Here is a 25799-nt window from a genome sequence, read left to right as displayed (position 1 = left end):
AGCTTGGTAAAGAGAAGCAGTACGCGGAAAAGCAAAAAAAAAAAAACTATTCCGGCGAGGAAAAAATCCAAACAAGATCATTTCTCCTTGTTTGTAAACACAATAATTAATAATGGGATGGAAAAAGAAAACGTAAACTTCCGTCCTTAAAAGCTACCATTTTTAAGCGTCTATCGTCCCTGGCTTTCTCATCCTTGCTCTATGTCACACGTGTACGTGTGCGTGTGTGTGTGTGGGGGTTTGTGTGATTAATTAAGAAATAGATTTCTTCTTCGCCTTTTCTCCACACCCTTGGGCCTGAATGTTAAATGAGCGCTTTGTACATATATGTTTTTCTTTTGTGTTTGCCCTTGCAAAACCTGCATCCTTCACTAAACTCCTCTTCCTTACCGCTTGGAGCTGGGCCGCTTGAGGTGTTGCCTTAGCGCTGGTGTTTGCGTTTCGGGTTTGCAAAGAAAGGATGAGAAATATGGGGACGGGTGTAGGTATATAGTTTCCGTGCGCTGGGGGGTGGGGCCCAGTAGTGCCCACCCGTCGTCGTTTGTGGGCGCACGCTCTACTCCGTTTTCATCCGCTTCGGTTGCGCGCTATCACTACCCTGGGAGTTGGAGTCCTCCGAGAACATGTTCGACACAAAGTCGGTTGCGCCCTGCGAATCACTCACGATGGAGAAACCTGTACAACGAGAAGAGAGCAGAAAGCGTTGTGTGTGAGTAGTGGTTTGGGGGAAAAATCGTGAATCGTTGAGAATTCCTCAAAGTTCCACGACTCCTCATAGACATAGTTTGAATCTCTAAGGTATCACACGATTTCATGGCTATGTTATGTTTCCTCTTTATCAACAAAACAACCTCAGCAGGTCTAAGCCTGCCATTCCTGGCTTTGTTTGACTTCATTTAACCCGAAGCGGGATAATCAGTACTGTGTACGGGGGATTGGTCCGCATTGGAGTGATGTTGTTATGTTTAAGCGTTTGAAATAAGAACTCTTATACATACAGAACAACCCAAGTACAGCTAGGTTTCGACAGTGAAGACCTTCCGATTATGCTAGGAGGATTCATAAATTTCCACCCATGGTGTGAATGTCGCCCTATCTAAATCATAACAGTCGCTTACATGTGTTAGAGTCTTCTGCTAGCCCAAAGTTGGAGTTCGAGTTGGAATCGGTACCGGTTGGTGGCGGTGGCAGTTGCTTTCTAATGTTGTTTTCCTTGTTTTCGCTACTGTTGCTGTTACCGTTCGTGGTGACGGATGCGGTGCTGCCACCGTTCACCTGTCCACCCGGCCCACTACCCGACTGTCCATTCGTTTGCCCATCCGGTCCGGTTGTCTTGCCGGTGGTCGCACTGGTCGTGCCCGTCGTTGTTGATGCACCACCCGTACCACCACCGCCCGCCGCCCCGCTCGTGCCCGGTTTTTTCTTATCGTTCGTCGAGATCGGTACCCATTTGTAGATCTTCATCGACGTTTCGCCGATCGTGACCCACTTCTTCTCCCAGTGCCGGACGCGATCCATCGACAGCATTAGCTTCTTCACGTCATCCTTCTTGCTGGCGCGCGTTTCCGCCCGTACGCTGCGCGACATCGTCGAGCCGGTGCTGCTGCCGCTGCTGCCCTTCTCCTTCACCACCACGCCCACCATCCGCCTCGTCAGCGCCGCCGTCGTCGCCGTCGTTGTTGTCTCGTTCGCCCGGGTACCGGTGGTACGCACGATTGCTTGACGCGGTACGGTACGACGAGAGGAGGTAAGGGAATGAGACGGCCGAGGTCAACAGCTGTTGCACAAGGGGAGAGCAATGTTTCTGATTCAGTACAGTCGCAAACTTCTCTTCAAGCTTTCGCCCGTAGTGACAATTTTCTGCTGCATTTGTCGTTGTTGCACCCTGTGGAAATGGTACAAAAAGAGGTTTCACATTAAACAAAATGGCGCAACGGTAGTGCAATGGAAATATTTGCTTACCTTCGTGTGGTGTTAACTCGTTCTCGGACGCTAGCCAGGAGCAGGGGTAAGGTGTGGGTGGGTGGGATGGAAGAACCGTCCCTGCTGAATCGGTTCCTTGACTTGAGTGTTTGTGTGTTTTGATTGTGGAGCAAACGTTCGATTCAATTATTCCGGAACCGCTTTCCAGCGCCCCCGAGGGTTTGGTGGTTGAGATTGCGTACGGTTTGATCGTGTAACAGAGTGGTCCTTCGGCTCACTGCCCACTGAAAGCTACCGTGGTGTTGTTGCTGCCGATGGAAGCCATCTGCCTTTTCTCGAAAACCAAAAAAAACGTCACACGCTTATGAACTTTTGTGCCAGAGAGAGCGCCTCGGTTAATGATGATGCGTTCTGACCGCGGACGCCATTCGTCAGGGCACACACGGATCACAAATAGGTTCCGAGTTCTGTGCAATCGGTCACCGGAAAAAAAATCGTCTAACTAAATAAAACTACACACACCGGAACTGTTCACGACACAGCACGGCTACCAGGGGCGTTTATATGCTCGTGGCGATGGCGGACCGAAAGTTTCAAAGATGGAGATTTCGCGATGGACACACACAACAATCCCGGACGCCGTTGGAAAAAATGTGCGTATTGGTTATTCGGGTGGTAGCGGAAGCAAGAAGGGATGAGTGCTGTCGAAGCGCAAGCGAAGCAAGGATAGCGGTACAGATGCATGAGTGCAAGCGAGCGCGAGAAATCGGCGAACGCTGGTGTGCGCCTTTCGCTCACACAATCTCGAGCATGCTTGCCGAACGGTGAGCAGGATGAGATGGAATAGATGCATCGATTCCGAATGTTTGCTCTCGCTCCGTGTGCGGACGGTGTGTCTGTGCTGCGTTGTTTTGTACGGAGAGTAATTTTTCCCCACTAAAATAACCTTCGTGAAATATTTCAACACACGGCACATCCAGCGAACCAGTATTGGGTGAAACTGATTCAGATTCAAATCGGGATATCGAGCTTAATATGTGCACCACAAACTTCTACAGCTACCTTTCTCGATAAACGATGCTGGCGAATAAATGTAAATTTATTTCTGTTGTTTATTTTATTATTATTTATTTAAACTAAAAGTCAGAAAATGTTTTTTTTTAAATTGAGGTTTATTGAATTTTATGCTTGTTTATACGCACTGTTCAGGTGCTAGCTGACGTCTAAAAGCTACTGTCACGCATGCAATATCTTTTTTGACAGCTTGCTCGGGATGAGATGCGCACGCGAAATTACTCTCTCGCTCTCTTTTATCTTTCTTTTACTTTTTGAATCGCCCCGTACGCATCTTTTCCTTACTGTCGCACGCAAACAAATCGCACACTCGTATCGTACCGTTCCGTTCTGTCCGACTATCTGAGCGTCGAACACGCTCTCTGGCCTATCTCTGCCCGTACAGACGGCCATTGAAATTTTCCTCGCTCGGTGCTGGGGTTGCCTGGTCAGAGAGTCACGACCATTTTGCCCGTGCGACGGTGTGCCAGGCAAGCAGGAAAATACGAAAACACGGTACACAAAAAAAAACAAGCACGGTTCGTGAACGAGAACGAAAAGTGGGCCATCAAGAGCTAAATAGCACCCGGAGACACTGGACGGGACCGGAAAGAAAGGCAGCAGTATTGGACGAAGAGGCAAACGAAACGGCACAGTGTGTGTATGTAATTAGAGCCTAGTGTCAAGTTGTAAACCAGTTGTGCGTGCGTGCGTGCGTGTTTGCTGCTGCCGTGTGTTGTGTGCGTGCGTATGTGTATCAATCGCCGCCATGGGATCGCGATCCTCTTGAGCGGTTCGTCACCAACGGCACACACTCACACCCATCAAACGGACAACGAGGAGCAATCAGTCAGCCAGCCAGCCCGCAACAACCGGAGCAGAGACGGGTGAGAACTCCCTTTTTTCACGGCCATCCAACGTTACACGTGCGTGCGTGCGTGTGGCTGTGTCGTTGTCGTCATTGTTGTTGCTGTGTTTGTTGTGCACACCTGTATCTGAGTGGTTTCCCGTGCGGTACAATGGTTGTGTACCGCGTGGCGGAAAACAGCAAGGAGAACAATCAACAAGAGTTGGAAAAGGCACGAACCATGTGTGCATGTGTGTTTGTGTGAGAAAACGAAAGAGAGAGAGAGAGGGAGAGAAAGATGGGAACGAACGGGAAAACTTCCATCAGTGAAAAATGGGATAAAAAATAACCCTGCTTTTCCTGTGCGAGATTTTGAGATGGTGGAAAATTGCAAAATAGAATATGGAAAAATCGCTTTGCCATTACCACTGTGCAGACGCACTGTGTGGTATATACGCACACACATCACCACACCATCGATCGTTCGATCTGTTTTTGTGTGGCAAAAGCTTAAAGAAAAAGGGTAAAGTAAAAACACACATACACACACGAACGGGTGCACATTCCGAAAGGGAGTACTGCAAGGAAAAAAAAGGCGGAAAAGAAAACTCATTCCGCCAGGTTTACCCACTGTGCGTAACTTCGTTGCGTGTCCGTGTGTGTGTGTGATAATGATTTGTGCAAAAATTAAAAAATCCCTTCACACACAGCACTGTGGTTGATATGATAGTGGTTTTCTCTCTTTCACGCGTGTGTGTTGCGTGCAATTTTAGGTATTTTTTATTGCGTTATCACATTATTATCGTGTACATCATTCTTAAGCGGACGTTCCGCCTCGATGGGCAGAAACAACAAAATATCAAATCAAACGTTCGGTACAGGAAAACAAAAGGGGTTGGCGGTTGGTGAAGAATCGTTTTTTTTTTATTGCTCCTCATCACCCACCCCGGGTGGATGAGCAACGAGTGCATATCCACACTTATGGGCGCAATCAACCATATCAACACTTCCTTTTTTGTCTTACAAGATGGTGGGAATGGAGTGGACAAAAGGAAAGGGTGTTTTTTTTTCGCCTCTCGTGATGGGTGTGTAACGCCGGGGGGATGGTGCCCTCTTTCTTTGCGTTTAAGCCTTCCTTATAAGGTTCTCCCCCACATATACACACCCATTTCCTTGAGTCACCACTGTCTTTATGAATAATGTACGTAGAAGGAAGGTTGATTTTATGTGCGTTCTTTTAAATGGTAAAAGAGTTTTATAAGTTTCCTTTGGTGTGTGCGTGCGTTTCAAAGTGTGTACTTATTTTTTTTTTAATCAGTTAAATCTTTCTGCTGCTTGAACTGTCATCTTACGCACATGAATGAGACGTTTCTTCTCACTCTTTTTCACTGAAGCTCACTTTGTGGAGAAAACGGTCGGAGCATTTCTTTCTCTTTCTCTCGCTTTGTCAGTTGGAAGATAAAAAAGAAAAGCTTCTAATAGCAACAAAGGATGAAAAATCGAAACAAATAAGAAAAGGCAATAAGAAAATAGTTAAAGACATATCGAGTGTGCTGAACATTATGAACAGAGTGCCGTGAGTGAAAAAAAACTAATTTCCCCAAAATTGGAATTCACACACGTGTGAAGACGGAGGGCATGCGTGAGAGGTGTGGATGTGTGCAGGAAAATCCCTTGCCTTCGGTGCGTGTGTGAGTGGACTGTGTGAAAAATTATCACGCAACGCGGAAATGGGAGCACACAAGTGGACATAAACAGCGCACAAGTGCCGTGTAACAAAGTTAAACACGAGTTACTCTCTCTGTCTGTGTGTGTGAAGGGTCTGCAAAGCAAGAACTGGAGGAATGAAGAGGGAAGGGAGGGAGGCTAGTGACACGAAAATTATAATTCACGCACAGAAACAATTCAATACGTCAACTACTCCTACATCGACAGCTGCTTCCTGTTGTAATTGTTGGGTGTATGCGCGCGGGCGCACCTGTGTGTGCGTGTGTGTGCGTGGAAGTTATGCGTGGGTGTAGATGTGTGTGAGAAGGAGCGTATGCGGTTTTCCAGTTTGCGTGAGCGGAGTTGGGTTTTTGGGGAAGAATTCTTTTTGTTGTTGTTGTTTGCGATTGAAAATTTTTACCCGTGGGTGGTTTGGCGCTTTTGGGAAAAATAAGGAAAAAAAACGCACAATTCCAGTCGCTAGTGTATAGGCTGTATTTTATGGAGATGTACAAGGCCCTGATGGGGCAGGTGGGGGGAATGCAGAGCAACGTTATGTGCAACAGGAGAGCGCCCTGTCTTTGATCTGTTTCTGAAAATCGAACACCAGACCATTGAACTCCTGCTTTGCTGCTATTCGCACGACACTTACACGCTTTTCGTTTTCTTTATATTCCCCGCCGTGTAGGGTATCGTTCCGAAACGTGGAACGTATCCATCCATCGTCCATCAAATGCAGACGGTTTAACTCTGGTTCGAAGAAGATTGTTGCTGATTTCTGGAACTGGAGTGATAAAACGTGTGTGAGATAGGGATTTTTAAGCGCCTCACGACCACCACAAGAATCCACTAGTGCAAGAGGAACGGAACACAGTTTGCCTCAGCTATCAGTATTGCGATTTCGTTCCGCTATCCAATCCATTTTGCGTCCAACACCTTTGACCAGGGGCAAAAGTTCTGCGACCATCAACGTATACACTCGCGCACATCACATCACCCATCCACACGCGGCGAAACAGACGAACCCGAAGAGTACAGGTAGAATACGTCGCCAGTAGCGGGACGCGCCACCAAAATCACTCCATGACGACGCGAATGTTCCAGTGAAAAAAAAAAATCCTAACCCCGCAACAATCAATCAGAAGCGGAGCACCCGAAACAAACGAAAGAACAAAGAGATCTCCGCGTTTATCAATCAATCAAAAGCTCTAGTGGTACGAGCGGAAGGTTACAGCGAAAATGCCGAAATGTGACGTTAAAACGAGATATATCCCAGCCACCTTCGCCTGGACCCTGCTGCTAAGCACCACCTTCCTGTTCTTCTGGTACCCGTGAGTAATCTTCATCACCGGCTCGATTACTAAGCCCGTTTCTAATGTTATATCCCGGAAACTTTGGGTCCTTTCTCATCCACAAACTTCTGTTCCTTTCTAGATGTCGCCAGTTTTACATCCAACGGCATCCATGGGTACCGGCGTACCAGGCCGTCATCACGTTCTTCGTCATAGCCAACTTTACGCTGGCAACGTTTATGGACCCAGGCGTTATCCCGAAGGGTAAGATCACGAGAAGGATAGCCGTGCGCGTTTGTGATGTCAAAGAAGTAGAGAGATTAGATAAAGTTGTGAGATTAGATAAAGTCTGTGTACCAGGCTCGATTTATGGAGCTTTGAAATATTGAGCGGAATGTCGATGCACGAGACTGCGGGAGGAAGCTCATTTAGGGACGTTTGATGTATGTATGTATTCTTCCTGATCTTGTTAGCTACTTAGAACTCCGCAAGTCCTCTACGCTGATGTTGAGTATATTTAATTCAGATATATATTCATATTGCTATTGCTATTGCTGGGTATTTTGTACATAATTGACAGAGGTTCGACAAATTTGACGTCCATTTGAAACAGTTTTGTCAGCAAAATCTATTTAGTCGTCAAATTCTAGAATTATTCATTCGATACGACGAGAGCTCTATATACAAACATTAGATTAAGTGATCAGGTGGAACATTGTATCATAAATTGGTAAAAACCCCTGATATAATTTTACTACAGGGTTAACAAACTTTTTGATTGTCATAGCTTACTTCTATCAGTTATTAGTTGAGTACAAGTCTTTTTAGTTACTATTATATGATACCAGACATCAGGTACCATCTAGGTACCTTAGCAATAACCTTGCTGGTATGATTTTGATGCTGCGCAATTAGATTTGACTTCAAAAGCAGAGGAGAGTTTTGCATTTTAAACGATTTTGGAGATGTGATTTTCAAGATCTTCGCAGTGAAAGCTGGTTTTCTGGTCTAATCTTGTTTCGAATCGGAAGTCTAATTGGGAGTTGAATCCTCAGTGTTCTTATAGTAGAAACAGATGAATTTAAAAATGAGCTATAACTGTAGCTAGGAAAGTTTATTATAGATAAAACAGTTCCAGCAACAGACCTAATCTCTACGTCACGTTACTTTTTTCTTTGCATGTACCAAACAGCACCACCGGACGAAGATCGAGAGGACGAATTCCGTGCGCCACTGTACAAAAATGCCGAAATTAATGGTATTACGGTGCGAATGAAATGGTGCGTCACGTGTAAATTCTACCGACCGCCACGCTGCTCCCATTGCTCCGTGTGCAATCACTGCATCGAGGTGTGTTGTTGCTATCTGATGCTGTTTGTCAGTTACTTCAATGCTAATCATTAAATTTCCGTCTATCTCCCACCCACCAGACGTTCGATCATCACTGCCCTTGGGTGAACAACTGCATCGGACGGCGTAACTATCGGTTCTTCTTCTTCTTCCTCATCTCGCTTTCGGTGCACATGCTGAGCATATTTTCACTCTCGCTCGTGTACGTGCTGCACAAGGAAAAGGACAAGCTGACCGAGGTGGAACCAATCGTGGCGTACGTGTGCACAAACCTCCTATTTCCCAATCTTTTGCGCGTTTGCAAACTTATCTTTAACGGGGATATTGCTCTTTTGTAGCATGATTTTGATGGCCATCGTGACGCTGCTCGCCATTCCGATATTCGGACTGACCGGTTTCCATATGGTGCTGGTTTCGCGCGGTCGCACCACAAACGAGCAGGTGACCGGAAAGTTTAAGGGCGGTTACAATCCATTTTCGCGCGGCTGCTGGAACAACTGTTGCTACACCCAGTGCGGACCACAGTACCCGAGGTAAGGGACGTGAAACCCCTCCTGCCAGCCGGACCTAATTTACGGTGTATGGTTTTGTTTTTTAGCTTGCTCAAACCACAAAAGTACGTGGCCCGCCGTTCGAACAAGGAAAACCAATCGATCAGCACCATCACCAATGACGGTGGTCCCGGCGGTGGTGGTGGTGGTAATGATGCTGCCGGTTCGGGCCGCCGGCATATGCCGAACAGCGGTCCCGGCACTCAGCAACAGCAGCAGCAGCAACAGCAGGCATTGAATCAGGGCGGTGGCATCTACGATAATAACCGGCACACGCAGGTAAAAACCTATATGGATCATGGAAATGGTCACGGTATACGTACAGTTGGATCCAGTCATTACAGTAAGGTGCGTAGAATGTTTGGCTTTGTTTCTTTATTATACGTTACTGTATTTTTTTCCAAAAACCCCACTGTTCTGTTCCTGTGTGATAGATAGTACTAATAGGCTATTAACTTAATACGTGGCGAGTGAAGTACTTTAAACATATATGGCAATATTTTAGCGAGAAAACCAAAGAATATCCAGCCATAAACATGGAAGACTGTGGTGTCGGTTACAAAAACAAACAAATATGACATATGTGTGACCGCGCATAAACAAAAAAGAAAAATGATACCATTAGCCACACATTGCCACGAATTAAGTTATTACGCCTAAACTAATTCAACTACAAAATTGTCTTTAAACTCCTCTTCCTTCTGCCGTCTCTCTACTGTCTTTCTCTATTGTCCTACTCTTATATTATCATTATCTGTGTTCCTCTTGCTGGTCTCTTACTTTTAATCTAAGTCTAAGGGTTTTCCGGTTTCCTTCGACCCCCTTTTTCACAATTTTACATCCGTCGGGTAAAATAATGGAACCCGGAGTGTCTGAGCTTTGTTCGTTTCCCTTTCCGTCTGACACATCCCCCTCCTATTCGGCTATAGGTGTCTGTGGTCTTACCGGTGTTTACTAATTACTCTCTGTTGGACGTTAAAAAAAGCAAATCTTCCGCTTAATCTGATCTGCAATTTCCTGTGTATGTGTGCATTTTAAAACACCAGCAGCATACACGTGCCCTGCTAATGTGTAGGTGTGCGTGTGCGCTGGATGGTTCCCGTCGCTTGGGCTAACCGTGTCCACTATCGGGTGGCTTTCGATTAAGTTTGCTTTTATTCTTGCAATACTATGTGTACCCTTTTTCTGTTACTCTTCGACTTGCTCGCTCTTTAGGTTTGTTTTCCTAACGATTTTCTTTCATTTGTGTATATATATTTTTTATCTTATTACCTTTTTCCTCCCCCAAACACACAAATACATACACCCTTTCCTGCTCTGTCCGAGTGTTGTTGTTGTTTTTATTTTATTTTATTTCTTTTTCTTTTTTATTATTCCACTTTTCCATAAACCTTCCTTCCCCGCCCCCTGTTTTCCAAACACCTTTCAATTACCGGATGTGACACCTGGCCGCCCGCCCGTTTTCCTTATTCATTCCATACACAAACACACCTACACACGCGCGCATCGATTTTGCGACCTCAGTTGACAGAGCGATAGTGTGTTTGGCGGATGTGCGTGTCGAGCGAGACAGGGAGAAACAGAAAGAGAAAAAAGAGAGAGAGAGAGAGAGGGAGGGAGGGAAAGATTCAACAACATCCATCTTCCGTTCCATTCAACGTCTCTCACGTTTTTTTTTTAATTGTTGTGCTGAGCAAGTACTGAGCGCATCACGTCCATCACCTGCAAAGACGTCCCCAGACGGAAGCATAGAATGTAAGGCTAGAATAGATAGTACAGAACGGTCCCGAAACGGTTTCGCACCGAATGGACTGGCAGGTTTTAGGGAAGAAATTGTAGCTTTGATTTTCTCTTTAAGCGTGTTGATGTTAGGCCATGTTTTTGTTTTGTTTGATTGCGCATTATATGTTCTCAGTGTTTGGTGTTTTCCGTCGTTCGATCTCTCAAGGAACAACGGACCAACCAAACACAAGCACGCACGCTGCGAAAACAGACTCCGCCGAATGAAACGACGTACGTATAGCAAGATGTATAGAACAAAATTTAGTAAAGCATCAGAGTAGGCGAAAAGATAGAAACATTTAGAAGTAATTAAGCAAAAAATACGCCCAAAACGAAAAACTGTTGGTGCAACGCATCTGCATACATTCCAGCTTCCAACTAGTCTAGGTATCCGTACTATTCGGCGGTACTCAGGAAAAGGAAACAGTAACACTAGACATCATTCTTACTGCGCATTAGACTAAGTAAGGTTTTTTTTTTACAGACTAGACACTATATAAGAAAAGAAACAAAAAAATATACAGCCCTCATGTTAGCAAAAACAAAACCATCAAAAAAAAAGTTTCTCATGTGGCAACACACGCAACATGGGCAGTGTTTAGAAGGGCATTAGTGTATTGCTTCTCCCCACACTTCTTTGCTATAATTGGGTGAAAGTATGCAATTATTTAGTTTCATACAATTGCTTTTGAATGGATGGTTGCTATGCAAGGTTGCTGGTAGACAGTGTGTTAACCCAATTTTTAACCCCAAAAGCTTTCAATACACGGAAGCAATGCTCGTCCATTGCATACTTTCCGGGCGTTAGGACTTAATCCTGCGGTGTGGCACCGATTGGGAAGCAATACACTTACACCGTTTATAGGTATAAGTATTATTTCTGTGTCTTATGTTTTTTTCTTCCTTCTTTCTCTCTTTCTCTATTTCTCTTTCTCTCTTCCTTTCCTATCTCTTTTTCCCGTTTTCTTTTGCTTTTGTGTATTAATTATGCATCTTTTGTTGTGTAATGATTTTACATTCACCATCATCATGTCCCGTCCTTGTACTAAATTATAATTTTACACATAATCATATTTTCCTCTACTATCGGGAATTTATTTGCTGTCTCTCTCTCACGCGCGGTGAAACATTTCTATCAATATCTATTTTTTTCAATGTAATTCCTCCATTCCGGTACGGCTGTATTATCTGGTGTTGTTCTATCGCTGACGTTTCATCAGGTGGTTAATCTTCGCTCTAAGTGATCGCTAATAGGCAGGGTTTCGCATTGCGGTTGCTACAATCTTCCCCAATCACCTAACGCGACCGGATGCTGTCTAACCTCACGTTTCTAACTTTGCTCTGCTACCACCCACACCACTAACACACCGCACACGCAATTCAACTCTATTCTATTTTTTTCTTTTGGTGTGTGCGTGCGTGTCTTACTCTCACACCCTCCCTCACCGCATCGCTCTACTACACCCTTCTCACGATCATCTTCTGTGTACGCACGCACACGGCAACACGGCAACAGTCCGCGACGGATTACGTGCATCTCGTTTCATCCCATTCCGTCTCGCTAAAGGCACTCGCGCAAGGCACCGCTGACGAGGTAAAGAAGCAGGGGGAAAATGCGTGCTTTTCCTGTTTTGTTTTCCCTGGCGCCGTTGCAAAATGCGCCATTGGGTTTTATCGTTATGCTGTCCCGCATCACCCCGTGTGTGTGTGTTCTTCATTTTACTGCCCTTCTAGTACTTCAGTAATGGCGCCTGTTTATAGGCTACTACTACTGCTTTTGTCGTAGAGTTTGCTAGAACAATTGCTTCCGGTTAATCGCGTTGCTAACGCTTGTTGACGATGATTTCCATGAATACCTCTCGCGATGCTTCGTTTGCTTTCTGTTTTGCTTCAAACCACCGGGAGAATAATGCTTGCTTTCGTTGTGCTTTTGTGTGCGTAACGGTGTGCGTAACGCTTGCGTTACGCTTCAGCGTTACTAGCCCGGTTTTCATACTGTTTTGATCCGTAGTTCTCCTCAGACAGGGCAACCCACCTACCTAACTTACGCTTTCATCTCATTACATCTCATTTAATATATCGCTCATCCATTCTTAAGCGCCTGTTTGAAATGCTTATTACTTGCCTCATGCTCAGGAACGAGCACCTGTGTTTAACAACTGTTGCTAGTTTTGTACTAAAACATAAAAATTATTTGAAATGTTTGAGAAATGTACAACTTTACCTTTCCGAAAATGGCGTCCAACGAAACAATGTTTAGCACAGAGAGCATACACAAGATTATGATTTACGCCAAAGGATTGTATCGAGGAGGGTTGGGTTGAGTGACGGAACAACAGCAAAAAAAAAAGAGAAAGAGTCGAATGAGGAACAAATTTGTTTTTTTTTTGTCTAAATCCAAGTTCAAGTTTGGCGAACATTAAAAGGTAAGTTGGCTCTGTGTTCCGTCCCAGTGTGTCCTCCCACCATCGCAATCCAGATTCGTTCGTGTCCTGCTAATACGTAAGCCTTCTGCGTGTCTGTATTGTAAAGGATGTGTGTAATACTAGCAGTTAGCATTTGTTATGTCATTGTTTCCGGCTGTGTAATGAGAATGTTTAACCGAATCTGAACCTGTATGCGTTTCCCCGCAGACGCAGAAAGCTGCGCCTCGGACGGAATTCTTGACGCATTTGAAGTTACAGCTGAATAAGGACTGAGTTTAAGCTCGGTTGGTTTAGAATTGGCTGCCGCAGTTGTAATCAACTCCCTGCAGGGGTATTGTTGCTAGTTTTCTATAAGAGATATCTATTTTTTATATATTGGACATTCTTCGTCTAATCAGCAGTTGTTATCAGTAACGATAAGCTCTTAGCGATCCACTGAACAAGCTATTCGTTGTTATGCTCCTGCTCGAAATGTTGGGACTTTAACTTAGGCAAACCATCGAAAATGGCGTTGTTCTAAGAATAATGCTCGGAATTATGTGGAAACAGTAGCACACCCTGGTCCACACCTGTCATGCGTCATGAGATGTCAGAGTGTAACGCTTGTGTGTTTGTGTGTGTACCTGGTTTTAAATATCCCACCGACACGGTATACTTAGTACCCTTCAACGCTATAACACGCCATTCCATTCGTTCCAGTCTTCCCACATTCATCTTTCCGCCATCTTGCTTTTCTGCGCCATTTTCTACGTATGCTTATTTCGCAAACCATGTTGATCTTTGTCTAACTATTTTACGGCATTACTTTTCTATGTACATAGTAGGTATTTTTCTTTGTCTATTGCCTTTCTGTTATACTAGTTTATCCAGTGTTTGTCCAAACCAACTGTCTTGTCCTTGTGTTTTTTTTGTGTGTTCGGGCTGTTCCCCAAATGCTCTGTTATGACTTTCCACCGATGTTCCCGTTTTGATGTATGTAAGTGTGTGTATGTGTGTGTGTGAATGTGTGTGTGTGTTTGTTTTGGAACCGTTTCTTTGCTCTAGTGCAGTAGTGTTTTGTAGCACGACGATTACTCTCTGTTTCGTTTTTTTAATCGCACCAGTAGCGAAGCGCACGGTGTAAACGCAGCCCAAAGTGTGCCCTACCTGTCTTTGCGGGTATTACTAAGCGTTTGCCGGCGTTACGCGTTACGCACGCGATGTGTTCACGATGTGGCAAGGTTAAAATGATTGCGCGTATATCTCGCGCTCTTTTTTCTTTCTCTCTCTCTCTCTCTTACGCTTTTCTCTTCCATTTTTCCTATTGTTCCTTCTTCCCCTTTCACCTTACCTTGTCCTGTTCCGACAAAAAAAAAAACCACACTATTTTGTCCCATCTTCTCCGCGGTATTAATTCACGAACCCCGCCCACCCCGTCGGTACAGCTGTCACCGGGCCGCGAATGCTCCGACATCGATATGGAACCGCAGGCGTCCCAGAGCCGGGACTGCGAACCGACCCCTCCGCTGCAGCGTCACGGGTCGAAGAGCAACTTCTTCCTGCCACCGCTGGACGGTCCACCGGTCGGTATGGCGTCGCAGGTAGGCAGCGGGGGCGACTCGCCCCGTCAGCAGCAGCAGCAGCAGCATATGCGGATGTACCATCCGCGGCATAGTCCGCATCCACGGCAGCGGGGACTCGATCCGTCGCGCAGCTTCACCCCGGAGGGTCTGTCACCTGACCACCCCGGAGGTCCCGGCGGTCCACCACCGATGATCACGATACAGTCACAGCAGCAGCAGCAGCAGCAGCAACAGCAACAGAGTGGTGGCCCCCGTGGAGGAGTACCGCCATCCTCGGCAACACCGACCATGCAGCAACGCATCAAGGCGCTCGGAGTCGCCACACCGCTAGCCATGTCCAGTCCTGTCCGAAGGTAAGTCCGCATCGACATTCGGAAGTCACCCATTCATAAAGCTTGTTCGGAAGGAGAGGATGCTCTGTGGAGCTTCACTGTAGGTTCAAAACGGCATTATAGGAGCTTCGCGGTGGAAGCTTCCAAATACCAAATCTCAGATGTGTCAGATGTACTATTATCGGTGGAGTATTGGGCACGCAAGATGGCGGATGACACAACGACCTTCGTACATTGATGATTTCTTCCATTCTCATATCTGCCCTCATCACTTTTCATCGCACGCTGTTCACGCTCCTCCTGCTAATCCTGCTCCACAGGTGGACGTAAAGATGGCGGCTGACAGGCTCTCTCTCTCTCACTGTGTTGCACCGGCAAGCCACGGTGACAATTTGCTCGGATGCTGCCTCCGCTCGACACTCTCCACATCCACGTTCCTCGCGACAGACGCGAGTGGTGGCAACTTGTCCACACCTTTACCACGTCCAGCTGCGCCACCACACGAGCCGCGTGGAACATCCGGCACCGGAAACAACCTCCCCCTCCGCCCCCCCCCCCCCCCGCCCCCCCTCTCGATTGATTTAGATAGAGTTGCAACATGTGCGGACACTGCCAGATTACAATACCACCCGTTCTGCTCTTCTTTACTGCCTCTCCTACAAACAACCCGCCCCCGTCCCCCTTCCCCACCGTTTCACGACCGGGAACACGTGGGTAACATGTTCGTTCACATTTGCGTTACAACGCCGTTACGTGTTCGTGTCGCTAGGCGCTCGTTTTCTCGTTTCGCTCGTTTAGAAAGCATTATTTTGTTTTTAAGACCCCAACCAACAACCAAAAAAAAAAAGAACATCCCCGCCTGCCATTTTGTGTTTGTTTATCTCTCTCTCTCTCTCTCTCTCTTTGTTCCTTTATCAAGTTACGTTTGTGTTTTTTTTTGCTGTCTTTCTGTTGTTTTCTTATCCTTCTCACAAAACAAAAAGTAACGCTCGTCGTAGAGGATACATCGGCTATTCAGTGCTCAACTCTTTAAGTTGTTGTTTTTCTGCACATTTCAGTTTTTTTTTTAAATAGTATTGGATGAATCTGGTCCAGCTTCACGCAGCTGAATGACTCCACATCTCAACGCTGAAGATTCGTGAGCCTTTGAGAATTCGTCATGAATACTCAAAGTTTCTAGAATTATCATAAATTCATGGACTTCCAATGTTCCATACCTTCTTAAAATTTCCTAAATCTTCAAAAAATGATCAAGCGTCAGATTTGAAAGACTCCCCAATGGATTGACTGACCCCCCGAGACCCTAGAAGAACTCTTCAGGGAAGATTCATTCATCGCAGCACTACTTTCAATACATCTTTCTCTAATTGTGCCGTGTATTATGCTAATCTTTTATAGTGCAAAATCTTTCGTTTGATGTTCTTCGATGCTCTGTGTACGGTTTTTTGTTTGGTATTCGTTCGATCTTACAGCAACGCTTAAGTTGCAACTGCTCAGCAGCCGCACTTACTCCCAGCAGGATTTAATTGTTGGTGCCAGTTTTAAACATCCATTGCACATTGTACAAACTCTCATTAATGCACTATGTTCTGTTATTATGAAATTTTTCGTTGTAAGTAATCTAAATCAGTAGCATTTACACCATCCCTGAACAGTCCTTCTTTTCTTTGGAGTCCGTTTTCTTTACCAATTTCGTTTCCCCCCTCACGCGTGGTACGCCCTTTTAACAATGGCTCTGTTTGTTCGTTAGTTTTGTTTTGTTGTGTTCATTCAACCCGTTCAATCGGCTTCCAACCATATTGCGCTAGTGGTGTACGGTGGCGATACAGAGCTGTCAGCAAAATTTGTGGTGCGTCGTACAGCAATCGGTGGCAGTAGTAGTGAGCACAGTGGCACAGGTGGCTTTCATCCCAGGATCATTCGCGTAAAATTGCTGTTTTTTTTATGCTAGTAGTGGAGGCAATAGTAACGCACAGGAACGAACCCGGAGCTGCTAGCGGCTAGTCGCCTCTTGACAGCTGTCAGCTGTCGCGCGTATAGTGTTGTTTTGCGTGTTTGTTTTTTTTTTTAATTGCGTGCCCATTTTGTTTGGCTGTCCCTGCCGGGCAATGTATTGGTATTCGTTTGTTCGCGTAGCGCGTACTTTGCTCGTTTTGCTCGTTATACTGCGTTCGTTTGTTTGTTACCGTTTTGTTTTTTTGGCAGGAGAGAGAGAAGAGAGGGCCCCCGCACCCAATATGAGTCGCGCGTCAATGTGTGTTGTGTGTGCTCTCTAGCTGTTGTACTACGCTGGTCACTGGCCGGGCGATATGTCATAGCACTCGGTTTGCGTGTGAGTAAGTGTACTTTTGAGGTGATGTCTGCCGAGTAAACGAGCTCTCTCTTTTTCTCTCCTTTTGAGTCTTGCTCTCCGTAGAGCTATGTGCGCGTAGCAAAGTTAGTTAGTGCTACCAGCTCCGAAACAACAACATCCCGAGTACGCTAACGCTTGATATATGCCATTTTGTTTTTTTTCTTCTTCGCTATTCCTTTTCGTCCCAATGCGGCGCGTCGCGCTTGCAGATCGAACCCAGGCACACCGACGCAACCGAGGAGGCCCGATTTCATCAGCGTTGGCCAACCGTCCCAGCTGCAGCAACAGCAGCTTGGTGGCAGTGGCAGCATGACCGGCAACTACTACGACTTCCCCCTGCAACCTCAACAGCAGCAGCAGCAGCAACAGCAGCTTCCACCACAGACGATGGCACTGCACCAGACATCAGGTCTTCCCCCACAACATCCTTACCATCAGCAGCAGCAGCAGCAGCAGCAGCAGCAGCAATACCCGATGGTACATCATAACGGTGGGCTAGCCGGACCGGGCGGGCAAACGGCCCAGCAGCAACCACTCCGGGGCGGCAACTCTGGCCCTTCGGTCGTCTATCATCACGGTAGCCCGCAGCGGCGCTACCTGTCCGAGGGTGAGCTGGTCCGGCAGGGTGCCGAGCTGTCCTACGCCCGCAACAACCAGACATCGGACAACATCCGGGAGCTTGCCGGCAGTCCGCAGCGCGGTGTCTACCTCTGGAAGGACACGTCGCCCGGCTTCAATCAACCGAACGGTGGTCAGCAGCCGTCCGTCTCGGTCTACCAGAACACACCCAGTCCAACAGCATCGCATCAGCAGCAGCAGCAACAACCGATGCCCCAATCGATGGCACCCTTCGGTACGGTGAGCGCCGCCCGGTATCAGCTCCAGCAGCAGCAGCAGAACAGTCTCGCGAACAGCACCATCGGTGGTGGTCTCGGTGGTGGAGGCGGTCTCGCCAGCTACCATCCCGCACTGCGCGGCGGTGTGCCGGTCTTCCCGCCCCAACCACCGCTCCAGCAGCAGCAGCAGCAACAGCAGCAGCAGCTACTAGGCCAACACCCGCAGCAGTCCCAGCAGCAGCAGCAGTCCGGTGTCGGATTGAACGGTCCGGGCGTGACCGGTCCACAGGCACCGTCCCCGTCAATCAAGCGCAAAGCCACCCCCACCCGGCCCATGTCGTTCGTGCGCGCACTGGAGATGACCGACTCCATGGAGATGGGCGGCGGCGTTGGAGCGGGCGTTGCACCGGGTGATTCGGCACAGCAGGGCGGTGGAGTGTTGCGTGGTGCAACAACGAACAACAACACCTCCACCACCACCACCACCACCTCCCCGCCCGATCAGCGGGCCAGCGTGTACGATATGAATTACGAGATTTCAGTGTAGAAAGAGCTATAAGAGGGCGCCACCAAGGCTGCTAGGTTAAATGGAGTAGTCGGGAAGAGGTTAGTTCGTGGCACGGCACTCCAATGCGCAGACAGCTGCAGCACACCACCACCGCAGGTTGAGGTTGCTGTTGAAGGTATCGGAACTCCTACCTATCTTCCATACAAAGCGTGTGTGTGTGTGTGTGCTGTCGGATGTGCACATTTGAAGCCTGTTGCTATAGTGTGAGGCGTAATGGGTACAATGGCGCCCCATCCTACGGGAAAGCAATGACTTAACCAGCGACATCACAATGCGCGTGTGCGCAAAATTTGCAATCACACGCCAAGGTCCAGTGAGCGCTTACTCAAACCCTCCTTCCATCCACACCTCTTTCTCCCCCCCCCCCCATCCCTCTTCCCACCATTTTCCACACGTCCGGGGTTTTTTTTGCTATTACGTGTATTTATATTTTGTATGTGTATATAGATATATGTATACACGCATACACACACAACCATGCGCGTATACACACACTAGCACTAGCTTAGTTATGTTTATATAAGCAAACGAACGAATGGCAAACGGAAGGGTTTTTTTAGATAATCGCTGTTGTTATCTAGTTGTTAGGAAGTCGTCACACCTTCACCAACGCTTCAGCCCGTCCCTGCGTAGCGTTATCTACTTCTCTTTCGATGGAATCCTGCTTGCAGAAGCATGTGCGCACGAGCGTACGACTATCAAACCAAACAACAAAAAAAAGAGCGAGATCCGTCCTATTGACATAGAGCGCCCTCTATGAGGTTTTTTTGGTATTAAACACCGTTTAGGTCGGTTTGCATCCCACCTTTGTTAGCAGTAGTTGCGTGACACATTGCGAGAATCGCGCTCCCCACTCTCTCCCCTGTTTCTAGTCCTAGCGTTTCATTGTTTACTTGTGATCTCGCGCGTACACGACGCATACGTCACACACGCCCACGCCCTGATACATTCAGTGTGCGTTGTGTAAAGTGTAAACCACCGGTTTCGAGTGGTATTGTTTTATACAGCTTCTTCCGCCTGTAGGGGCACCCTTTCCGACAGGGCGACGAAGTACTGGGACGGAGCGGCACAGAACGGTGAAGGTTGTTTGTTTGTTTGTTTTTTTTTTTAGGTTAGAATTAGGTTTCTGTTGATGTTCGGCGGACAGGTGTGGGCGCTTGCACACGGTACTGTTGTTTATGTGTGATTTTGTGTGTGCGCGTGTGTGAGTAAAAGAGCTGCCAAAAGCAAAGGCGGCTTACTGCACACCGCACACACCCACACACTCACGAATCAAAGCGTTACGGTCACCATTTCCTTAGCGCGATCTGAGCGAACCGTCAATGCGCACCGATGCGTTTAGCAAGGTGTACAGATGTGTGTGTATGTGTGTATATTTATTTATGTATGTAGATGTTTAAGTACAGCGCGTTTGTATAAGGGTATGCGGGTTTTGCCTGCATTCGATACTTTTAGTGATCCGTGTGCGCGAGGATGAACGAACTGCGTGCGTGTGTGTTCTGTGTGTATGTGTGTGTGCGAGCGCAGATGTTAATGATGCAAGCCGGCCAACCAGCCGAGATGCAGCAGCTTAGTGAGGGGTCAAGGACGCGTGGTGTGCGTGCGTAGTTGGTAGTGTGGTAAGGTAGTAGTAGTGTGGTTAGGTTAGGGCAGTGTAAAGCGAGAACCCGTCAAGAAACGAAACAAAATGAACAAATGTGTAATGTTTTTTTTTCCTCCCATTTTTTTCTCTCTCTATCGGTCTTTTCCGTCTTTTTTTTTTTGTTGTTTGCGTTAATATATGTGTGTAAATAGAGAACGGAAAATAGAAGAAGAACGGAACAGTAACCGAGCAGGAACTGCACTATGTCGTAGGCTGAGAAACTAATGATCCTCTGTTCGCATTTCTGTTGACATTTGTTGTTTTTTTTCTCCCTCCTCCCCTCCCCCTCATCCTTCTCCCCTATATGAAAACAGAAGCAGTTGGAACATCCAAAGGATAATGAAAGCAACTCCGCGTGGACGGGTGGATGTGAAACACGTGTTTCGGTTCTTATTTGTGTCAAATACAGGAAATGAGCAGTGAAAGAAGAGAACAAAGCAAAAATAAAAGAAAACAAACCCCCTCCCCCACATCTCCCGCCCGCCCCCTCTCGGATATGATAAGGGCGGGGGCGTATTTAGGCGTGGGGACGCCGGGCCCCGATGCACTTTAGTTTTGTAAGCGGAAAGGTGTTCCCGGTTCGGTACTAGAGTGCGCCACGGTAGCAGCAAAAGCAAAAACCACAAAGGGTGAACAGTAACAGATACTACAAATAAAGTCCCCGTACACACATACACACGCTGTCAAGTTTGGAGCCATATTGGATGTTGGGTGAGGGTCGGCGAAAGGGAACTGGGGTGAGAAAACCGTTTGTGTATGCATGTACTGCTTTGTGTGAGTGTGCGCGAGTGTGTGTGTGTGTGTGTGCGTGTGGAAGGATGAACAAAATGGGGAATGCAGAATTGTGCATCAAGCCCCCGCACGCACGAAGGAAGCAAATGGATGAACAATCTAATACAAAAAAAATATATTACAAATTACTATACAGCAGGAGAGAGAGAGAAACAACACAAAAAAGCCAGTAACGCTAGTACGTTTAAGTGCAACCAAAAAAAAAAACACATTAACTGTAACATTTCACAGTGACTGTATATGGCAGATGGAAGAAAAGAAAACAAACTCAAATATATGTATATATATATACATATGTGTATACATATATATATATATACAGCTATTACTAAAACTGATTGCGTCTTGTGTGTGTGTACTTTTTGTTTGCTTCTTTCCATTCTTGGACGGTGTAAAACACGATTTGCAACAATAAGTGTACGACCCCTTTTCCACCTGCAACGACCAAACGGTACGCTCTGCAACTGAGCGCACGGGCGTAAGCGATTGCATACCTGCCAGGCGCTTTCAATCAGCGAAGGGGTGATTGCGCTTTCCAGCGTCTGCGCATCAACGCTCTTCCCTCTTCTGCCGCGTGAAAGAGAGCGAGAGAGAAAGAATGAAATGACACACACACACACACACACACACACGCACGTATAAGAGCAGGCGAATGGCAATGGAGCAAACCTTCGCCACAGAACGATTCCATCCACGGTGCGGGTTGCATACCGTCCAGGCGCTCGTTCAACCGGTGCTTTCAGCATCAACTTTTGCTACTCGTTTTAGTTCATTTCTCTTCCTTTCTTTTGCTGTTTCCTTTTCGGGTGGGGAGGGGGAGATTTGTGGCTGATTTTACATTTCACAACGAGGATTGCAGCTTTGTGTGCCGCGTTTTTTTTTTTGTTATTTGCTTTGCTCTGCTAATATGAAAGTGCGTGCGAAATAGGCGTGAAAATGATGAAACAATTCAGTTTACAGCGAGGCAGAGCTGTTGGCCAAAATGGCACCACACAGCTTTTTCATTGCATCGTGTGCATCGGAGATGTTGGAGTGTGCGTGTGTGTGTGTGTGCATTTTGTAAAGAAAGATTGTTTCAGGAGCAGCGTTGCACACGCTGTGCTGCACAGCCAACCATTGGAGTCATTGCGTTATAGCGCCACACAATGCTTTTCATGTGTTATTGTTGTTTTTTTTCCCTTCGTCTGATTGTTCGTTGCAGTTTCTGATTCTTTTTTTTTTTAAAGATGTAATGAAGAGCAGGAGATGGTCAGCATCACACCCGAATCTCGAGTGCAACACCAGCGTGGTCGAGCGGAGAGCGCAGACGTGTGCACCAATGCACTCCTTTACGTGTGTGTGTTTGTGTGTGTGGGTGTGTGCAAGTGTTCGGGAGGAGTATGCCATTTTTGTCTAGACACGCCATCGCGGATGCAGTTTTACGACGGTTGCAACCGTCGCCGTGTCGGTGGTAGAATTTCCTGGAATATTCGGAGAATTCGGTCTCTTAGATGCACTCGCGAGACGAACGGTCCAGAACCACCATCAACTTATACATTTTCTGTACATCCACAGCGTACCCGCCGCGTTTCCACCCGGGGCCCCCCCCCCAAGTGTCTTCAGAGGCCACCATCAACTGCATCCGTTACGATTGCTGGAGCTCTCATTAGTAGCTGTCAGCAGCCACTCCTCCACTAAGCTCACCTATCAATGCTGATCAACAACGAAACAACAGTGCACTACCATTTGGCTAATCACTTCTTCAAATATTTCCTCTCTCTTCCCCTCCCCTGCTTCCTATTGCAGACGAACCAGGCAACGGGTCGTCTTCTTCCCGCGCCGGGTCCACCTCGATCCACCCACTGTTCGGTGGTGGTGCGTGCCGTTGGCCCGGTTGCGAGCGGGTGTTCGACGAGTTCGAGGACTTCTACAGCCATCTCCATTCGGACCACATCAACGGGGACTACTCGGCCGCCCAGGCGCGCATCCAGATGGAGGTCGTATGCCAGCTACATCTGCAGCTGCAAAAGGAGCGCGACCGGCTGCAGGCGATGATACTGCACCTGAACAAGAAGAACGAGATGCTCCGCACACCGGCTGCCCTGTTCGGTGGCTCGTTCCTGGCGCAGCTGCCCACGATACCGCCGCTACCGTCGGCCGCCCCGTCCCAGGCCGCCACCGTGCCCTCGCCCGCCGTGACGGGTCCGTTCGATCTGATCGCTGGTTTGCGCTTCCCGGCCGAGCTGGCCGCCGACATGGTGCAGGGTGCGTTCGGCGCCCGGCTACCCCACCAGCATGTGGGGGTGGGGTCGGCGGTCGGATCGGGACACCATCTCCACCATCACCACGGTACCGCACAGCAGCAACAGCAACAATCGTCACTCCATTCGCTGTCCCCACCGGTGACGGGTGCGCACGGCACAGGGCCGATGACCGCGGCCGGGCAGGGTGCCACAGGGAAGGGTGCCAAGGGTGGAGGAGCCGTACGGCCGAAGTACTTTTCCCCGCAGGACAGCGATGGTAAGTGGCCGGTGTTGCGTTCCATCTCGTCTCCTGCATCTGATTTGTTCTTGCTTCTTGCAGAGCTCAACTACCCGGATGTGCAGGACGGTAAGAGATCTCACAGGAGTAGCTGCAAGAACACTAGAAACAAAACTAAAAGAAAACCCCCTCTTCTACCTCTTCCTATCTGAACGTATATGCGGCAGATGTGCACAAGAATAGGGAGTTCTATCGCAGCCATGACGTACGTCCACCGTTTACGTACGCGTCACTCATCCGCCAGGTAAGCTAACCCGACACCGGCCCCCGCAGTCGTCGCCCAGCCCTGCAACTAGCTCTCCAATATTTCCCAGGCCATCATCGAGTCGCCCGAGAAGCAACTGACGCTGAACGAAATCTACAACTGGTTCCAGAACACGTTCTGCTACTTCCGGCGGAATGCGGCAACCTGGAAGGTAAGTACTGGAACACCCTTTATGTTATCTGCCTCCCAATAGCGGGTCGGGAACTGGGGGGGTAGTCGGGATCAGGTGCGTACGGCCAGTAGGCCTTTGAACGACTTTGTTCCAACTGCTGGTGAGCCGCAGCCCAGCTCACCACGAATCGGTTGTCATATACGTCATAAACACCTTCAACACACCTGCACATTCGCCCCAGAACGCCGTCCGGCACAACCTGTCGCTGCACAAGTGCTTCATGCGGGTGGAAAACATAAAGGGCGCCGTGTGGACGGTGAACGAGGCCGAGTTCTGTAAGCGTCGACCCCAGAAGCTCGGCATCATGCAGTTTAAGTTCCAGCAGCAGCAGCAGCAGCATCATCCAGGCACATCGCTGGCCGGGCCCGGTGCCGGTTCGGGACATCAGGGCAAGAAGAAGCAACCATCGCCGGCAGTGACACTGCCGACAGCGGCATCACCCCAGCATACGGCCCCGAACCACCCGCTGCCGGGATCGCCCGCCCGGGCGGCCATCGTGGCCAGTGTGGCCAGCACGCTCAAACCACCGCCACCACCATTCTTCTACAAACGGTTCGTGTTCAAGTGTCTCACCCACACATGCCAATCTTCCCGCTCGTGCCCATCTCCTACCTTTCCCACTAGCCTCGCCTGAGCTGCGGTAGTGCCTCAGAGTAGTTTTGTTTGCTATTCGAAGGGGACCACCGAGTGTCCCTCACTACAATGACTTGCCGTCTGCTTTTCGCCACTAGCCTAGGAGGCTTTACTAACCGCCATCGGTGTGTGTACTCTCTGCCACACGCTGCCATTGCGGTTCGTGTCTCGGGTGTGCGGACGCTCTCTCTTTCCTTCAACAACCACAACCCAACGGACTGCTTTGCTGCGTCGTAGAACAATGAACTCTGCCTTTCAACTTGGACCATGCGGGTCGGAGAGTTCATGTGTTGGTTTTCTCCCGTTCCGTTCCCTCTTCCACGCACACGCTTCGCACACGTTACACAAACACACAGAACGCAATACGCACCAACCTGTCGCTGCACAAGTGCTTCGTGCGGTACGAGGACGATTTCGGCTCGTTCTGGATGGTGGACGATCACGAGTTTCTCAAGCGGCGTCACCTATCCCGTGGCCGGCCCCGGAAGTACGACATCTCGATGCCACCGCTTACCGACCCTGCCACCGGTGCGCCGGTATCCTCCCGCACGCCGACGGTCGGCGGCGCCGAACCGATCGCCGCCGGCGACCACGAACTGCACGACGACCCGATGGCGATCGCCGGTCCCGGTGCGGATGTTCGGTACGGCGGGGAGTACACCGTCGGGGAGCCGACCGGCAACACCGGCAGGTCGGTACCGGGGGCCGCTGGCGAGAAGGAGATCCACACCGTCGCCACCAGGCGCCCGGCGGCGAAGAAGTCCGACTACAGCAGACGGTAACCGAAGCACCCGACGGTCAACCAAACAACCCACCTCCTGCCTCACCATTCCCTTTTCCGTACTGCTCCTTACGTGTTGTGACACACACACACACACACACATTTTGTCCGCACTCCGCAGATAGTTCTAACCCCTGCAGAGTGAGTTACGCATGTGTTTTGTATCTTCTCTGTAGCCGCAGCCGTACCGTGGAGATGTCAACGGGCTCCAGCCACGACTGCTCAATGGTTAGACAAATGTGGGATTTTATCATCCGGTGTATATATCTCAGCAACGTTTTGATGTTTTCAGGGGTTCTGCTCACTAAATGACATTCGGTTCCTCTATTCCGCTAAGCATCTTTTAATTCTTCCAGGTACTTCCCGGGGTGGAGTTCGCTTCGAACCTAAGAGTTCCGGTTCTCAGCTGGTT

General features: G+C 48.3%; 3 protein-coding genes across 4 annotated transcripts; 2 read left to right on the top strand and 1 right to left on the bottom strand.

The window, feature by feature from the left end:
• Nucleotides 1-556: 556 nt before the first annotated feature.
• LOC128709229 (B-cell CLL/lymphoma 7 protein family member A) lies at nt 557-1644 on the bottom strand. The gene is made up of 2 exons (XM_053804218.1): nt 1119-1644; nt 557-675 (listed from the first exon to the last, which is right to left on the bottom strand). The coding sequence occupies exons 1-2, from the start codon at nt 1642-1644 to the stop codon at nt 557-559; spliced, it is 645 nt and encodes a 214-aa protein (XP_053660193.1).
• Nucleotides 1645-6769: 5125 nt separating this feature from the next.
• Nucleotides 6770-18561, top strand: LOC128712374 (palmitoyltransferase ZDHHC8-like). 2 transcript variants are annotated; one of them, XM_053807279.1, is made up of 9 exons: nt 6770-6861; nt 6965-7086; nt 8015-8172; nt 8253-8428; nt 8511-8705; nt 8771-9071; nt 14356-14846; nt 17388-18079; nt 18122-18561. In XM_053807279.1, exons 1-9 carry the CDS (start codon nt 6770-6772, stop codon nt 18559-18561), a joined length of 2667 nt encoding a protein of 888 aa, XP_053663254.1. The 2 variants fall into 2 exon arrangements, with proteins under 2 accessions (XP_053663254.1, XP_053663246.1); XM_053807271.1 differs by adding an exon at nt 12022-12099 and having other exon boundaries at nt 17388-18561.
• A 4293-nt stretch (nt 18562-22854) lies between these two features.
• Nucleotides 22855-25620, top strand: LOC128718426 (forkhead box protein L2). Its single transcript, XM_053812055.1, has 7 exons — nt 22855-23515; nt 23579-23605; nt 23704-23780; nt 23851-23952; nt 24155-24525; nt 24963-25446; nt 25564-25620. Exons 1-7 carry the CDS (start codon nt 22987-22989, stop codon nt 25618-25620), a joined length of 1647 nt encoding a protein of 548 aa, XP_053668030.1. The 5' UTR covers nt 22855-22986.
• Nucleotides 25621-25799: the final 179 nt, after the last annotated feature.

This window comes from Anopheles marshallii, chromosome X (genome assembly GCF_943734725.1).
Source record: "Anopheles marshallii chromosome X, idAnoMarsDA_429_01, whole genome shotgun sequence".
NCBI lineage: Eukaryota > Metazoa > Arthropoda > Insecta > Diptera > Culicidae > Anopheles > Anopheles marshallii.
Note: the sequence above shows the minus strand (reverse complement) of the source record. Positions and strands in the feature narration are given on the sequence as shown.

Coding starts and splice junctions, on each gene's coding strand:
- LOC128709229 (XM_053804218.1), bottom strand. CDS start 1,644: ATGGTGGGCGTGGTGGTGAAGGAGAAGGGCAGCAGCGGCAGCAGCACC. Junction 676..1,118: donor AGCAGAAGACTCTAACACAT/GTAAGCGACTGT, acceptor CTCGTTGTACAG/GTTTCTCCATCGTGAGTGAT.
- LOC128712374 (XM_053807271.1), top strand. CDS start 6,770: ATGCCGAAATGTGACGTTAAAACGAGATATATCCCAGCCACCTTCGCC. Junction 8,173..8,252: donor TGTGCAATCACTGCATCGAG/GTGTGTTGTTGC, acceptor CCCACCCACCAG/ACGTTCGATCATCACTGCCC. Junction 8,706..8,770: donor TGCGGACCACAGTACCCGAG/GTAAGGGACGTG, acceptor TTTGTTTTTTAG/CTTGCTCAAACCACAAAAGT.
- LOC128718426 (XM_053812055.1), top strand. CDS start 22,987: ATGGAGGTCGTATGCCAGCTACATCTGCAGCTGCAAAAGGAGCGCGAC. Junction 23,606..23,703: donor CTACCCGGATGTGCAGGACG/GTAAGAGATCTC, acceptor TATATGCGGCAG/ATGTGCACAAGAATAGGGAG. Junction 23,953..24,154: donor GGAATGCGGCAACCTGGAAG/GTAAGTACTGGA, acceptor CATTCGCCCCAG/AACGCCGTCCGGCACAACCT.